Here is a 17,364-nt window from a genome sequence, read left to right as displayed (position 1 = left end):
GTGAAAATGCCACAAGTTTGTCGAGGAAGAACCTAATCGGATGGAATTGAAAACAGAGATCAGTTCAAAGTGTTAAACATATTTCCCATCTGAATGATAACGAACAATGCATTTATTTTCTTTAGTTTTAGGCACTTCCCCTGCAAGCATGGGCGTATAAAATCCGTTGTCAAAATTAATTATGCCGAGATTAAAGACTACTCGTAATCATTCGATTGAACAGCGACGGTTTATTCTGACTTTAATCTCTCTTTTGAGAAGTTGCTAGATATTCGTAGCTAACAGGCAAGGACACACGCCTGGTATTTGCTGTTTGCTGTAAACGCGATGCCTAATAGTTTATAGACCCTTCTCCAAATAGGACCTTGGTTACTAGTTTTTAAAGGAAGAGCCTGCAGCGATCCCTGCAGTTTTTTAATACTTTCGTTCAGAATCTGAACGTAAATTGCTGATTGATCAATTCGCGACTGACACTTGTCAATTAAAACAATACAAAGATTTTCAGTTCAACTCAACAAGGCAAGCGTGATCGCGGAAAGTGCGCCTCTTCTACCTAAACAAAGATAATAAAGAGTCTTGTCCAAGAAAAGGCATAACAGCGTAGAATGCTCATAAATCCTTTACGCGATGGAGTGCTTCAATTGCGGTGGCTAAGGCAATTGTATTTGTGGCGGTTCTATCACCTTCCAGGTCAGTTCGACACGAACCGCGAATAAAGCCAAATACATGTCAGTTTCCTTCAAGACAAAATGTGTAAACAGAGAACGCTGCAAGCTCGTAGACATGTCGAGCTTGTAAAATAGTTTCGAATTTACAATATTCCCTGGATTCTTTATTCGTTGTTTGTCCGTCGATACGATGAGGACTATCTACACATCTAGATTAAGGAGGGGTGAAGATAATGATGATCATAAGGATGATGATGATGATGCCGATTTTGGAGGACGGCTTTGGGCATGCGAGGCGGATGCGATGTGACGAGGAATTCATTTTCTGTGCGTCCGCAAATGGCTGGTAAGGCCAATTCGCGCCCGGAGCAGTCTTGGGGAGTGGGGGCAAGGGATGGTGGCGACAGACGCCGGGTCTGGCGGTGCCTTTCCTGACTTGTCTGCGCTGCTCAGCTGCTGCGGTTCTGTTCGCTTCGCAGGCTTTGGCGCCACGCTTGACGGCTATACGCCACTTAGCGTCGATCCCAAAGGCCTTGAGGGAGACCTTCAGGGTGTCTGAAGCGCTTCTTCTATCCTCCTTGGGAGCATTTGCCTTCTAAAAGTTCCCCGTACAACATTTCTTTGGTAGTCGGTGGTCTGTCATGCGAGACACGTGCCCAGCCAAGCGGAGCTGGGACTGCATCAGGATGGTGTAGACGCTGGGGAAGTCTGCGCGGGCGAGGACCTCGGTGTCGGGAATCTTTTCCTGCCGCTTGATGAGGTGAATCCTCCTGAGGCAGGTGGTGGGGAAGTGGTTCAGCTTCCTTGCATGCCGCTGGTAGACTATCCATGTTTCGCAGCCGTAGAGAAGGGTGGTGAGGAGTGCAGCTCGGTATACCTTGATCTTGGTTTCGGCTGTGATGCCTCTCCGATTCCAGACCTTTTTGTTGAGTCAATCAAAAACGGCACTTGCTTTAGCGAGTCTGGCGTTCAGCTCATAGTCCATAATGACGGATCTCGAGAGGTACTGCCGAGGTAGGTGAACTTGTCCACCACGTTCAGTCTCTGTCCGTTGACAGTGATAGTGGGCTCTACGTATGGGTTACCCGGTGCTGGCTGGTGCATGACTTCAGTCTTCTTCGCGCTGATCGTCAGGACGAAGTTGTTACAGGCCTCCACGAAATTGGCAACGCTATGCTGCATGTTGGTTTCCGAGGCAGCGTCGTGGGCGCAGTCATCACCAAACAAGAAATCATTGATGGTGCTAACCTTCACCTTGATTTTCGCTTTGAGCCTCCTGAGGTTGAAGAGTGAGCCGTCGATGCGGTAGTTGACACCAATGCCGACCACCGAATCCCTAAAAGCATCAGACAGCATTTTGGAGAACATGAGACTGAAGACTGTTGGAGCCAGGACACATCCCTGCTGCCCGCCGTTCGTGACAGGAAATGCTTCTGATGTTTCCCCGTTGTCTTGGACACGCACCAGCATGCCATCATGAGACAGTGCCTGACGACGGTGGTGAATTTGTCAGGGCATCCGTACTTTCACATGACTCTCCAAAGGCCATCTCTGCTGACGGAGTCAAAGGCCTTGGTCAGATCGACAAAGGTCAGTGTTCTGTTCTTGACATTTCTCTTGGAGCTTTCTGGCAGCGAACACCATGTCGATAGTCCCGCGATCTTTCCGGAAACCACACTGACTTTCTGGTAGGAGCCCTTGCTCAAGAGTGTCGTTGCGGCGGTTCAGGACGACTGTGGCCACGTTCTTGCCCGCCATAGATAACAGGGAGATTCCAGGATGGTTATCGCAAGCTTCGCGGTTTCCTTTCCTTTTGTAGAGGTGGATAATGGACGCGTACTTGAAGTCTTGCAGGACTGATTCCTTCTCCCATAGGATCTGGACGAGAGTCAGAAGCTTGCCCGTCACTGCTGTGCCACCCTCCTTGTAGATTTCAGCTAGGATGGCGTACGATCCAGGAGCTTTGCCGCTGGAGAGCTGACGGATGGCCTTCCGCACCTCTTCCAGAGTTGGGACAGCGTCGAGTAACGTGTTCACTGGGACCTGCGGCAGTCTTTCAATGGCTTCGTAGTTGAGGGAGGACGGTCTGTTCACTACGCCGTCAAAATGTTTAACCCATCTTTGCAGGATCTTGTTTACAGGCCTGTTGATTGCGATCAGAAAATCCTCACGCGTTGGTTCGTGCACAACTTTGAGAAAGGCGTTTGCGGCTGCCTACCATCCTTTCAGAGCTAGATTCTTTACAAGGCAAATTGTGGCTTTGTCGCTTGGTGTACGGATCGTTATTCCCATTCGGCATTAACACCAAGACTTTCACGCTTCTAGTGTTGTCAGGAAAGTCATCGCCACGGTTTTCTGTGCAAGGACACTACGATATGAAGGTGGTGGTCGCTTTTTTCCCCAGAGATTTTCAATATAATTTTGATCGTCTTCCCTTCTTTTATTCACTGGGACGGCTCTTTCCTGATGTGAAACTTAAAGCCCGTTTAATGACAACAATTTCTTTAGATTCGACATGCCTCGGTTTATTTATCTCTTCAGTTATTAAATAATATTTCGAAAAGCTTAGCATGTAGTGCAGAATCTCGAGAAAAGTGCCCTTCAATAAAAGTACCGGTGTCCTAGCGAATTCGGTGCCCCTTAGATCCCCACCCAATCACAGTTTATTTAACTGTTTATCTAGGCAGAGTTCGATTCTGACCGATGCCATAAAGCATAAATCTTTGAGAAAAAGACTTAGATCAGTTAATTAATCGAAAAAGCTTGTTTAAATCATTCGCGGTGGCATTTCGTAAAGTAGATCTGAATTTGAACTTCTTTCTGACAGAAGCTTTTAAGCATGATTTAAAATCACGCATTAGGAACTCGTTGAATTGTCGTGTTGATTTTCTAATAAGGACAAAAAGCAAAGTCAGACTTAAGCTGTGGCCATTTCGTAAGGCTTTTGTTTATTTTTTTGTTTCTTTCTTCCTTCCATTTGCTAGTTTGAATAAGGGCGCTTTCACAAAGGAGATGCCACTTTTTGAAGTGGCACCACTCGGTTGGAAAACCAATGGTTCGAAGTTTACTTCATTACAAGAACAAACGTTTCCAGTCATGAATTCTCGTCTTAATTTTCGATAAGGAGAAGCTGAGCAAAGTTAGACTTAAGTTTCAGTAAACGTTTTTTACAACTAAGAACAATTTACAATGGAATTTTATTACCTTAATCAAAAAAACGCCGTGACACCGGCACGACTGCACAAATAAGCGAGAACTAGTTTGTTTAAAATGTTGGAAACCCCCTCTTCTTGCAAGGTTTAAAAACGTTCAGGTAGCTGTACCGAGGTGAGAAAGATTCTAGAGGACCATACTTCGTCTTGAGCGCACACTTACAACGTCTGCAAAATTCATAAGACGATTTGGCAAGTTGGGGTTTTGTCCTAGCATTTCGTCGATATCTTTTTTCGGGGTTTCTGGATTGTTGTCGTGCAAAAATTACTCGCTTGAATAAACAGTCACCTGAGAAGTCACTTCTGCTTGGACCTGATTGGTTCGTTTCACTTTGATGATTTGACCGATCAGCAGTGGGCAGAACTGAAGAAACTGCAGGGATCGCTGCAGGCTCTTTCGAAAGTAACCAAGCTCCTACATTTCGACCGCGCGCCATTTCAACGGAAGAGCCTGCTTTTTTTCAGGCTAGCTACAAAACCGCAAGACAAACAAGACAAACGATTGTTATAACTCAATCGCTGTTGGAGATTTTGCCGAAAATCGCGGGTTCGAGCTTATCAAACCGTTCTGGCCAAAAAGAACCTCAACTGTCCCAAACATTGCTTACAAGTGCATTCCTTGCAGATAAATGTATTGCAATCCAATACAATAATATACGGCGTCGAGACTTCGACTGAAGCAATAGAGGACGTTTTCCGTGTTTTCATAGCCTCATCTAAACACGAGGGGGAGTTGGGAGAATTCGAGACAAATGTTATTGACATGATCGCCTTCGACTAAAGCCCGTTCATGGGAGACCACTGCGTATTTTCCCCGCGGAAGACATCCAATCTTATATATATAAGGTGTGGTTACTTGGGCACATTTACCGCGGTAAATGATGCTTTCACCACGGGAAACTGCATTTAGTGCGTGTGGCCGACATTTCCCAAGGTAAATTTCCCGTGGCAAATTTCTACGGATACGTAAAAAAGATCAGACGAAGCGCCTATGACATTTTACGTGGTAAGTTGGAAGGGTGTTTTGATGCCCGAGGTACAATAGCCAATCACGATGCTGATGAAGTTGTGATTAAATTTCCTTTGCGTGAGATTTCTTTTTACCTCGGTAATCTTCGTAACGTGTGACCGTTGGTATACTAAAACCCAAGTGTGACACACCGCGGGATAATTTGCCATAGGAAATGGCATTTACCATGCGCAACTATATTTCTTTACTTCTTTTTCTTCACTTCGTTTCTTTTTGTGTTTGGTTGTTAAAGACGTTTTCCTAATGTCCTTTTCACGTTTTTGATTCCTATATTGGGAGGAATGGCGTTGGAATCCCCAAACAGAGCTTTCTAATATTAAAGGGATGTTGAGTCACAATGGCCGAATGAACACACTCGTTCTATTGATAAATGCTTAGCACAATGGCCGATTGAACACACTGGTTCGATTCACAAAACGTTTTGAAACGACTGCACAAACTGGTTCGCAAGAAACAGGTCGATTGGAGTATTCGTTCTATGCGGTAATGTTCACAGTGGAACACACAAGAACGAAGCAAGATCTAGAAATAACGTAGAAAATTCTCCTTGCCGTTAAAGCTTGCCGTTCTCAAAGAAAACTCATCTGTCCACTTTATCAAATACTTTCACATGTGAGGTTAACGTAAATGCAAATAAAGCTTCAACTTTTCAACAATAACCAATGAACGCCTTGATGGCGCTGTGACATCGCTCGCGCTCCTGGGGCGAGAGAGCCCGAGTTCAAGTCTCTGGTCAGGAAAGTGTTTTCATGTTGCTACAAATACACCTCGCTAGATACAAGAATTTTAGAAAAAGCATTGCAACTTGTGACTACGAAGACTACTACAAAGAAGAAAAACAAGAAGATAAATAATAAACAAAAAGAATGGGCCCGAATTGTTACCGTGGCTGTATACGCATCCCACGGAAAAACCTCCCAGAGCAAAGTAGAGGACCAACAAACTCAACGGAAGCCACACGTGACCCAAAAGTCTGGGCATAGACCTGGGTCTCATTGGTGGGAGGCGAGTGCTGTCAGCACTGCGGAGAGGTAATTCACGCGAGAGTTAAGTACGAACCAAGCGAGGAATAATTCAGTGTGACAATGCCTACCTTAATTCCTTTATGAATAAACCCTCGTCTTAACCAAGCAGGTTTTAAACGTGGATACTCCTCGGTTGAGGTAACCTGGACGTGTCTTACTTTAGACCAGGCATCGTAGAGTGGTTCATGAACTGGATACACTCCTGAGTGATGTGGAGCCACCGCGTAGGTATGGTTAATTGGAATTCCGTGCGTCTACAAAGGAAATTGCACAAGGTTTCTATGCTATATTTGAAATAAAGTTGTACTAGGGGGTTCGACAAGACCGAGAAGTGGAGCCCAACGACAGGAAGAGCCTCAATGCCCTAGGAAGCTAAGACCAAGGAAGCCGTCCATAGTCTTCTTAAAATCACCCAAACTAGAAAGCTTAACCTTTAACTTTATATGAATCGTTCCACCAAAGACACCCCTCGTATATTAAAGTGTACTGTGTCTGCGCGCTTGAACCCGTAATGCAGAGTAACTCCAGATTACCCGACCTGTCCGAGAAACAACGTCTGTAAAGTCGTGACAACTATGCTTGGGGGCTACGTGGCACCGGTGATGCCGCGATCGCACTCTTGTGCGACGTTCTTGTCAATTTTTTTTTTTTTTTTTTTTTTTGGGGGGGGGGGGGGCACTCTTTCAGTGTTACAGCTTGGAAGTGAAAGGGTATTCGGTTATAAAATCGTGAAATTGTGCAGATACCTTTGCAAATTCCTCGTTCTTGTTCAGAGACCTGACGATCTCTGAGTAAGTGTGTTTGTGAGGCTGTTCATGATCGTACAAATGGCCAAACCACGTAAATTTATGAGCGTTTTTTATCAGTGCCATGTCACCTTCATCTTCCTCCTCGTCACCTTGTTTAAAGCCCCGCCCGGAGAACCCCAAGTTGAACTTAAACCCAGGGATTTTTTGAGCAAGCCTGTCTTGCACCGAGATCATTTCCTGCAAAGAAACAGATTAACAGCAATCTTCGTGTCAGACAAAGTCAGCCATTCTCCAATTCAGGTTATGCATGACCGTAATCTTGAATACCGTGTAGAACTTTTATTTTGCGGAGTTTAATTTTTGCGGATTTTGCGGATTGTACTTGATCCGCAAAAATAAGTTCCAGCAGAAAAAAAAAACACTAGCACAGTCTATTAAAAACCACAAAAATTTATTCCCGTTAATATATTCTAAAATTGGATTTTAATCCACTTGTGTTACATACATACTTAATTGACCGCTCCCCATAGGGGCTTTTCAGGGCCAATGAAACACAACGAAATGACGGAACAGAACAACAACAACAACTGTTAAGAATCCCGACTGGCCGGAGGCAAACCAGTCGGCTATTTACAAGAAAAGCTGGTAAGTTGAACCAGGGACTATCAGGATCAAAGTGGTCAGAGCGGGTCTTAAACCCGGGATCTCCGGATCTCAAGGCAAGCGCCCTAACCACTGGGCCACACTGCCTCCACTAAGGTAAAAAACTGAGGTAAAAAAGATCGTTTATTTCGATATTTGCATTGAGAAAAAACAATCGGAGCTCGCTACAAATAAAACGAAGCCATAAAACCTTAATTCAATACTTTTCCAGTCTCTGTGGCACAAAATAAGAACTCAAAGCAGTCAATCAAAAGGACACGTAAAACTTGCCTCAAATACCGTGACTCAACCGGACTAACACGTTGGCCAGCCAAGCCACCGTGCGATTTATTTAGGAGTGGAATAGGTACAATTAGAATTGGTTCATGCTTAGCGTGCGTATATCGAGTTTTAAAAAGGTTGCTGTTATTCATGGTGGTGAAGTACAATAATAGTAAAGTATTCTCGTTTGTCTCACGATTTGGAGGTCTGGATACGGTATCCAAACAAGTTCGCCGCTGCCTACAGCAACAAGGCATACGTGCTGTTTTCAAGTCGGAGATTACATTAAGATCACATCTAGTGCGACCGAAAGACGCTGTCGAGCCGACTAAACAAGATGGCCTGGTTTACAGGATTCCCTGTGAATGCGGTAAAGTCTACATCGGCGAGACTGGAAGACCTATGCAAGATAGAATCAAAGAACATGAGCGAGACATCCGACTTGCCCGTACCCAGGCCTCAGCCGTTTCAGAACACGCTAACAACACCGGACACAACCCGCTTTGGAGCGAAGTAAGTTTATTGATCGTGTCTTTTCACCGAAATGTAGATCACAGAAAATCTGTTTTCGCAGTATGAAGAATTTTGATGTTGACAAATTTAGTGATGATTTAAATTATGCACCTTTCGTTACAGTTATGAATTCCTTTGAGGATGTAAACGACAAGATATTTGCATTTGAATCCATGTATACGTCTATCTTGGACGAGCACGCACACATGAAAACTGTGCGTGTTCGTGGCAAATCAGGTACCTTTCATGAGTGATGAGTGGAGGAAGGCTATTAGATACAGGAACCGTCTTTGGAAAGTGTTTACAAAAGACAGGTCTGATGCCAACTATGCTGCGTACAAGTACCAAAGAAACATCTGTCTCGAATGCAATTTAAACTCATTTGATTGCTTTCTTCCACTGTATTTGAGTTGCTACTTTGTATACAAGGCGCCACAAGCAAAGGGTGAATTAAGATACTTCATTTCAGGCTAAATAAAATCGTTTCACCCAACATTACCTCCTTAAACCGAACAGATCGCAGTTATTTATGATTCAGAGTCTAGCCAAGGGTAAATTATTTCACTATTCAGTCATTTGAATATACTTTATTATTCACACAAGGCATAAACCCCATGAAAATAGTATCAAGTTTATAATTCCCCATTGCACCCTCTCACTGGCTTAGTCCTGGTAGTATTAAATGCTCCTTTCACCAAGTGTTATTTTTTAAGTTTCAAGAGTCAAAGCTCACGAGCTAAACTTCGCGGCCTGCCCATCCCTCTCGAGGGATCTGTGTTCGGTGACCTCCTGTCTACGCCGGAGTGTCACTCCCCATACCTTAAACCTACAACAATGACTGCAGGAATAATATAGTACTATCCTGCATCCTTTTAATCGGCGCTTATTGAAGCCATCTCAAGAAGTAAATCCTCGTATCCTCAAACTTCGGTCCTGTAAGATTTTTTCTTTCCCTACCCTTATCCTTTGCTTCGAAAGCGACTGTCAAACGCACTTCAAAAATCCCAGATTACTACTAGTAATGAAGCGGAAAGACAGGTTATTGTTCTTGCCAAACCAAGATGGCCCCATGACGTCACATGCAAACTTTGACCGTATCCAAATTTTCAAGTCATAATTGAAAGTCATTTTACAACATTACTGTTCAATAGATTTCACTACAAATTTAGATCTTTATTTGTGGAAAATCTTCGCATTGGTAAAGATATTTCCTCTTGAGACTAAGTACTATGATTTTCATTCGGGGCGCCATGTGTCCAACTAAACAAGATTTGTTTTGTTTGTTACAGCCCTAAACCGGGATTATCTCCTTATCGTAAACAGTTTAAATTCAGGAACGCTTTAATCTAGTTAAAATTTTAACATGATTTCAGTCCTTTGCGCCGATCCACTTTAGTTAGTAACATGACAGCTAAAACATTGTCATCTGGCCTACTCTCAAATGCCAATCTGTCCATGTTCACAAAAAAGAGAACCTCACTTTCTAGTTTTGTTCTGTGCCTCTCGATGTTGACTTGTTCATGAGGATTACAAGAAAGAGAAAAATATCAATTTGACCCGTAATAGGCAACTTCGGAAAATACCATAATACTCTAAGTTGTTCGTCCCCCCAAATTTGCACGAGCATTGTTTTCGTTTTGTCTTGGGATTATTGTAAGTCCAATTAAAGAGGAATTGTATGAGTTGCTGTAACACCATGCAATGTAAGGAGCTGCGATAAACCATGGGAAATTGTCCAAACTAGTTGTCATTATAATCATCATTAATACTAATACGTCATAGCACAAGATCGCAAACTAACCAGGGGCCTGTTTCTCGAAAGTCCCGAAACTTTACGGGCCATTTTCGGGTGTCACAATTCCCTTTGTATGTCAAGAACGGAGAGGATTTAATTCGTCAAACTTCACAGACATGTTTCTTTTAGTTAGCTTGGAAACATGTTAAAAGATCGCCTTTCCAAAACAAGCGGTTGGCAGTTTCAACAATTGGCTTTCCGGGCCCGAAACGTTTTCGGGCCTTTCGAGAAACGGGCCCCTCAGCTCCCAGGCGGCTCGATAGCTGAATGATAGAGCATGGAGCAGCAAAATCACACGATCACGAGTTCGAGTCGCGTCAAAGCCTTGGATAGGAATGATCTTTCAATAAAAATACATTCATTATAACGTACCATGTCTACCATGAATCAAAAGAATTCTCTGATTTTATCTGACGTCATGGAGGCCATGTTGGTGGAAAGAAGAATAGCAAAGAAAGTGTCTAGTGAATTTGACTCTATCATTCTGCAAAATTTGATCTACATTTTTCTATTGTTTTGGCACCAACACGGCCGTCTTATCACGTGAGTGCAATCAAAGAATATTGAAGTTCCCATGCTTTTCCAAAACTAACGTATGAAGAGTCTGAGAATAATAGCACATTCACTTACCAACACGTCCTTTTTCTTCATTCTGATGCCGGATTTTGCTATGAAAATATCATCCACATCAATTTGCAGGTACCTCTCGAGTGAAAAGACCACTGGACTATCCGGTGATAAATACTCCAAACTGTCCATAAATAAAATAGTGTGCAAAAAGAAGGGAAATCCGCCACCGAAAAACACTTTTTTGATGCCATCCGTCTTCCCGTCGTCCAGGATCACAGATGCTTGCTCCGTCGAGGCCGTTTCAAGATCTCGCTTCCGTCTTTGTCGGCGACTTTTTGCATATTCAACAGTCTCGTAAGGAGTATTACGCGGGTCATACCGCAGAAAGCTCCATCGAGTTCCCTGTCCTTTGGGTACGCTTGGCCTCACTGTCGAACCACCCCTCCTTGTCACTCGTAACAATCTCGAATTTCCGTTAACTTCGACATCTAAAGTTTGTCGTTCTTTCTGGGGTTTGATGACCTCGAAGCGAAATTCTGGTACATACCCTACGTGGTTTGAGATGAAATATAAAATACCCACCGAAAATTTCTTGCAATACAGTTTAACTAGTTGCCGGACATTTGGCTTAAGGTCCAGGTAAGTCTTAATGTTAACGAACACAAGAAGGGAATATTTTCCAACAGAAACCTCGGGTTTCAAATCTTCTTTTAAATATATGAAAGTTTTGTCGTCGGCTTCGCTGACAAAATACGATGAACGCAAACCATCTAAAAATCGAGTAATGTAATGAGAAAGCTTGGAACGTTCCTTAACCCAGGGCTTTTGAAGAACTAATATTTTTTTCCGCACTTTGAGAGTGTCATTTCTATATCGACTAGACGACAATATGGAATCATCTAATTTACGGCTTGCCGTAGCTTGAGTAAATTCCGTGGAAAGCACCTTGCCTGCAATAAAAGAAATATTGATAAAGATACTTTATTCTACTGACGTGAAAACTTCGCTTAGCTGGACATCTACAATAGTTTCTACAAAGGCCACAAATTAAAAATCGAAAATATATAATTACATTTGCATTTTGCGGTTATTGTTAAAGTTACGAAGCTAGAGCCGAAAATAAAGGTTAAATTCGTGCATGAAATTTCTCCGTTAAAATATTCGTTTGAGCTTGCTAAGGCTCGTATGGTGCCCGGGAGCACTCCCCCCCCCCCCCCCACCCCCGTACAGCAAAGCGCTGAAGCAAAAGCAACAAAAAGGATTGATGTTGACCAGGCCCCAGTTGTTCGGGGGGGGGGGGGGGGGGTGTTTGTTGAAGGGTGGATAGCCATCCACTTGATAAATCACTATCTGGTGGATAACTCAATTGTTTTTACTAGTGTTTATCCGCTGGATAGCGTTATCCACCTTTTGAACAACCGACCGAGGCCAGGTGCTTAAGACACGAAGAAAAATACAACCCAGACCTTCTATATCTAGAAATACTTTTTCTTCGCTAGGTGTCGTGCGTCTCTGCCCATCAACATATCATTCCGTCGTTTACGTCACATGCGCAAAAAATAAATAACAAGAAAAGCAAAAAAGACGGGAAAAGTTGAGTATCAAAAGATGAACTCCTGAGAGAGCAATCACAAGAAACGCTGTAGCGGACATGCATCCAAAAAACTATACTTATCTAGCACTGTCATTTATTTATCTAGCAGTGGCACTTAATTATCTAGCACTGCTACTTATTATCTAGCAATGCCTCCTATTATCTAGCACCGCTACTTATTATCTAGCGCTGCAACTTTTTATCTGGCACTGTCACTTATTTATCTGGCATTGTCACTTAATTATCTAGCACTTTCAGTTTTTTTGCGAGCTCTCAGGAAGCTATATGCAAGCGTACGTTGCCTTGTAGATTCATGTAATTAAATGACACTGCTAGATAATAAGTGACACTGATAGATAATTAAGTGACGCTGCTAGATAATAAGTAGCAGTGCTAGATAAATGAGTATAAAGAGTGCCAGAAAAAACGTGTTCTTTTGTATTCAACCTAGCAGGAGAGGGGTCAGTCCGTTCATATCCATTCCTTATCAGCGGTTATTCACCAAAAGGGGTCCTACAGTGCATCTAAGCAGCGGTTTCTCATCGTAGTTTCGGAATCCGGAGCTTTGCTTGGAAGCTATTATGGCAGACTTTGCACTTTTAGAAAATAAGTTTATAAGAATTTTCGGGAATTTTGGAGAGTTTTTGGAGAATTTTAGACATTTCTAAAAGAATTTTAGAGCTTTTGTTTGGGAAATTCCGGAAAGAATTTTAAACCATTTTTCGGGAATTATGTAGCTAAGACTAGATCACGACTCAAAAATATATATACCGCCGGGTTAGGGTTCGGGACGATTCGGGACCAAATTATTGGGCTTTACCGATGACAATGCGCAAGTTTCCTTTTGTTAATCCTTCTCATATAAATCCGTTTTATCTCAGCAGACAAGTTTTGAAACTTGCCCATTAAGCGTTCCCGCCAGAAAGAAAAATCTCCGAAGGGTTATGTTTTGCATTCTAGCCGTGCGACTCACACTTCTGCCCCCGAAATTTTTTCTCTTGCGCGGTAAGAGTGCGGAAAACTCGGGCCTTAAAGTTTTCGGATAAAAATGGATGTCCTTACTCCCTAGCGGCATGGATGCACGATCCCATCATCCTCCCAAAGTTTTACTCTGAATATGATTAACCCAAGAAAGCATGGAGTCAGATGAAAACACTTCCCTTTAGGTTCAAGATTTCCGGCGGTTTGGTGAAAGAAAAGCACTAAACGATTGACGTATAAAACGAGTGGGTGTTCTAACAAAAAGTTACGAGTTGTGGCGTTAATGGACAATGCTAAAAACAACAACAAAACTAAACAGGGCCAAAGTACTTTTCAGTTGACAGCTCATTCCTCCAGGAAAGACACGGTCGGACGTTTGAATGCTCAGTTTTCATCATCAACATTCTTCTCACTGTTTAAGTCACAAATTTGATGGAAAACGTCCAATTAACCAGCTGGAAGCCAGCCATTTGTCTGTCCAGCACATCCGTCAACAAACAGGATGCACCAAATATGTGTTGAGTAAATGCCATTTGACTCATGGAGCATGTGTGCAGGCTATTCCCCGCCAATATTGAAAAGATATGAAATCAGTCCCTTTATGAAATTCCCTCCATGCAGCCTTAATCTTTGAGTTCTCTTGAAATCTTTACAAGTGCAACCAATGTAACCTATTGCAAACATCCTCTCCCTCACTTCACCATTCAAAGCAAAATGTCTGAAGGCAGAGACCACAAAAAATTGGAATTAAATTCAGAAGCGTCAAAGACAAGTTGAGTCAAGTTGCTGTTTGGAGGAACATTGGCACCCCTAGTATCCACATAGCCACTGATGCTGGCATCCTACCTCCTTCTCTCTGTATCGGCAGCATGGATAGTCAATACACCAGGGTTTCTTGCAATTATTCTTCTACAACCGGCCCACTGGTGTACTGATTACCCACACCAGACCAAGGACGGACCTACTTGCAAGAAACTTATCAAACCTATGCGGAAAATCTTGGAACAGTCTTTTCTTGAAGCAGTGAAACCCAATATTGACCCATTTTTAGATCCAAAAAATAAAATTATATATCGATCCAGGAGGAATTTTGCCCAGTGACCGGATTTCAATAAATGTAATTGTCGACACCACCTATTGAAAATACATAAATTGAAAAACGAATGTAGCGATTTTGTCCTACCAAAAACCACAAACGATAATTACGAAAATAATGGAAATATCAGAAGAGAAATGTATTTCTACAGTTTCTTTAAGCTTTCCATATCAAGTAATCTTCTTGGCAAAGAACGATCCCACTAAAAACTTTTCATTCCGAAGTAAACTTTTACGTAGTAATATTTTAGGAAAGCTTCGGTTAGGCCAATCGTTTCAATCAGCTTTAGGCGCAGACTACGTTATCACAACTCTTTGCAATTGTCTTATCAAGTTATCGTAAAGGATCATTTTAATTGTCTTTCCTAAATTAAAACAAAATGCTCTATGAAAATAGGATGTTGCTGCTTTTGGTGTGGCGTGGATCGAAACTTGGAAACTGTTGTGGTCATCAAAAGCGATTGCTTTTCCGCAGCGCAAGATGTTTTCGAAAGATAATAAACTAATGTTCATTTTATCAACACGTGCATTAGTGCTAAAAAAAATATGCATTCGAAATCACGTTTCATTACACAATGTTCGCATCCTGGAAGCGTGCTGAAGGAATGAGCCCAAGCCCTTATTTTTGCTTTCTTAGACTACAAATAATTGAATCGCGTGATTTTTCAAATTCGCGTCAAATTTAAGAGGCGGTTTTTCTTTCACATGGTATTTGTCGTCGACTGTGTATAATTTACATTGTTGTTAAAAAGACCGCGAACAAATATATTACATGCCAAAAGACTGAATGGCATGTTTGAAATAAAAATGAGCCTTCAGTCTTGAGATCCAATATTCTAAAAAACCCGAATCATGTAAATTTCAGGGTAGGAACACAGTCGACAGAAGATGCCGACCAAGTCATAATTATCAAAACACCTGGCAAGCTCGTAAAATGATTGCAAATACTCTTCAACGACTGGTTTGAGTTCTTAACGTTTTGGCTCCTACAAAGAGCGCACGTAGCTTCGTTATCTTGATGTAAAAACCATCTTTGCCGAAAAATGACTTCCTAAAGTAAAATATCAGTGATTTACATAAACCAAGAAATGCAATAAACCTTCATAACGTACAACACGCCTCGGTTAACGAAATTTATATAATGCTCTGAAAGCTTCATGGCGAACTTTGCAAAACACGAAACGATTCCAGTCGCCAGAAAGATAAGGGAAGAATTCTTGTGAGCATTATTTTCGTTTAATCTCAACTGTTGCTCTTTGCGGGGTTATAAAGAAAACAAAATGAAAAGTAAAAGCAGCACATGGCATGTAATCTACCCCAAATTGAAAGTAAGCTACTTAAGTACAATCTGCCAGCGTTAATCGGAAAGACAACTATGGTGACGTCTTGTGGTTGAAGACAAATTCTGTTGCAGAGGGACCGAATTACTAATTACGTCCCGTTATTTCATTATCCATCCTATCTTTCTGGGCATTTTGTCTCCCAAAGATTGTCTAGAGGCAAAAGTAACATTAGCACAAAATGAATGACGAGAAAAATATACTTCGTTTCGAGTCACATATCATTGGCTTCTTGTTCGCAGAATTAAATTCAACCGGTTGCCTTTAAATAAAATTTAAAATTCAGCGTTTTGCTTACAACACGTCCCTGAATTAACACTGATATTTTTACGTCTCCAATGGTTAATTTATACAGCATACCGCGTAATTCCAACATTTGCTCGCTGCATGCCTGTGGAGTTGTCATTTCAAAAACATGCGCTTTCACAGCGCTCGCGCGCAAACAAGGAATGACAACTTACCAGCAGTGTCAGGCTCATTGTACAGGAACAAAGTAATAAAACCCGTGAGCCAGCCGATAGGAATTAAAACCAGGCATAAGTTCCGAGAAAATCGAAATCTTTTTGCCCGTGCAAAGACTCGCATCGCATCACTGCTTTAAAACATAAACACTTCCCGTTCCGACAACGCTTCTGTCATGATAATTCTTGTCAAGGTATCCCGTTGTGAAGATCAAAATCTTTCATTGATTCCTTCACGTTTCCAGACTCGATGATATTACAATTGTAACCGACAACAGTCAGTCAAGTATAACTTAGTCTAGTGTGTTCTGCAGTCTTTCAATGAACACTGTGCACTGGCTGTCGAGTTACACATGATCGACTCATTGAAACTACACAGAAATTGATTGGGGCGGGGAAATATGTAACGCCGTCGTGTGTCACGCATCAGCTGACAAACGATCGTGTTTCTTGGTCAATTTTCATTGGCCAAAAGTTAGTACTGTATTTCATTACAAGTAAACTCTTTGCAGTCACTGTGATTGTGACCGATATGCAACAAATCATATGTTGGATTGTGAATGAACTGACTTGAGTGAAATTCCGTAATGGAATGTAACTTGTTTTCGGAGAGAAGACAGCACTCAAACGAAAAAGGACCTTCAGAAGACAAACACGCTATGGAGCTAATAGCTACAATCTTGGACAGAATAAAATGGAACAGAAATGCCCCCTTCCCCCCAAATCAAGGATGAAGCCGCGGGAAGGCCAAAACGAGCCATTTTCCCATCACTGATTTTGGGGGAGGGGTGGTCTCAATTTTCCAATTTTAAATTTGTCCAAGATGTGTAGCTAATATAGGAGCTCCCAAAACGTTTATTTGCCTCAGTACCATCACTTTAAAACTGACCAGTAACTCTTTTATATTTCATATTACTACTGTACTTCACGCAGCCTTACAAAATGCGTGAATCGAGCATGTAGAAAACTGATCAAAAACGTTGTTAAAAGGTCTTCAAGAAAACATCCTTAATGATTACAAATTTGGATAAATAGCTTCCGGTTTTGTGGGTGTCAGCTTCTCACTGGGTCACCGCCTTCATTTGAACTTTTGAATTGTACCGGCACAAAATACCTGTGCGATAGGAAGTATCTCAATTCATCAACCAATAGCGAATTCGGAACAAGACAGAGATGAAGCTCTTGACCTATGAAGGGTACACTTAATTAAGCTTTGAGTTTTTGGACTGTCTTAGAAATAAAGAAGAGTTCAGTCGTTTTTTTCTTTTCGGGTTGTCGATGAAATTGAATTTGACAGAGGCACTGCATGCAGATCTTTCTTCTGTGCAAAGCGCCATTCTCCAAGAAAAAAATTCATTTATAGCATAGCGATCGAATTCAGTACAGTAGTGTGTGTCAAATTCTTGC

At 42.1% G+C, this 17,364-nt stretch overlaps 1 protein-coding gene across 1 annotated transcript in view; it reads right to left on the bottom strand.

The window, feature by feature from the left end:
• The window catches only part of LOC138003936 (bifunctional heparan sulfate N-deacetylase/N-sulfotransferase 4-like), a 27,952-nt gene extending 11,611 nt beyond the window's left edge, over positions 1-16,341 (bottom strand). Inside the window, exons 1-5 of the mRNA XM_068850256.1 lie at positions 15,958-16,341; positions 10,547-11,436; positions 6,682-6,921; positions 6,004-6,189; positions 1-32 (exon numbers count right to left, since the gene is read on the bottom strand). The exon at positions 1-32 is cut by the window's left edge and continues 97 nt beyond it. Of these exons, the coding sequence (XP_068706357.1) occupies positions 1-32; positions 6,004-6,189; positions 6,682-6,921; positions 10,547-11,436; positions 15,958-16,081 (1,472 nt within the window). The 5' untranslated portion in view covers positions 16,082-16,341. The remainder of the gene's footprint in view (positions 33-6,003; positions 6,190-6,681; positions 6,922-10,546; positions 11,437-15,957) is intronic.
• Positions 16,342-17,364: the final 1,023 nt, after the last annotated feature.

Source organism: Montipora foliosa, chromosome 5, assembly GCF_036669935.1.
Source record: "Montipora foliosa isolate CH-2021 chromosome 5, ASM3666993v2, whole genome shotgun sequence".
NCBI lineage: Eukaryota > Metazoa > Cnidaria > Anthozoa > Scleractinia > Acroporidae > Montipora > Montipora foliosa.
The sequence above is the reverse complement of the archived record's forward strand: the minus strand, read 5'-3'. Positions and strand labels throughout refer to the sequence as shown.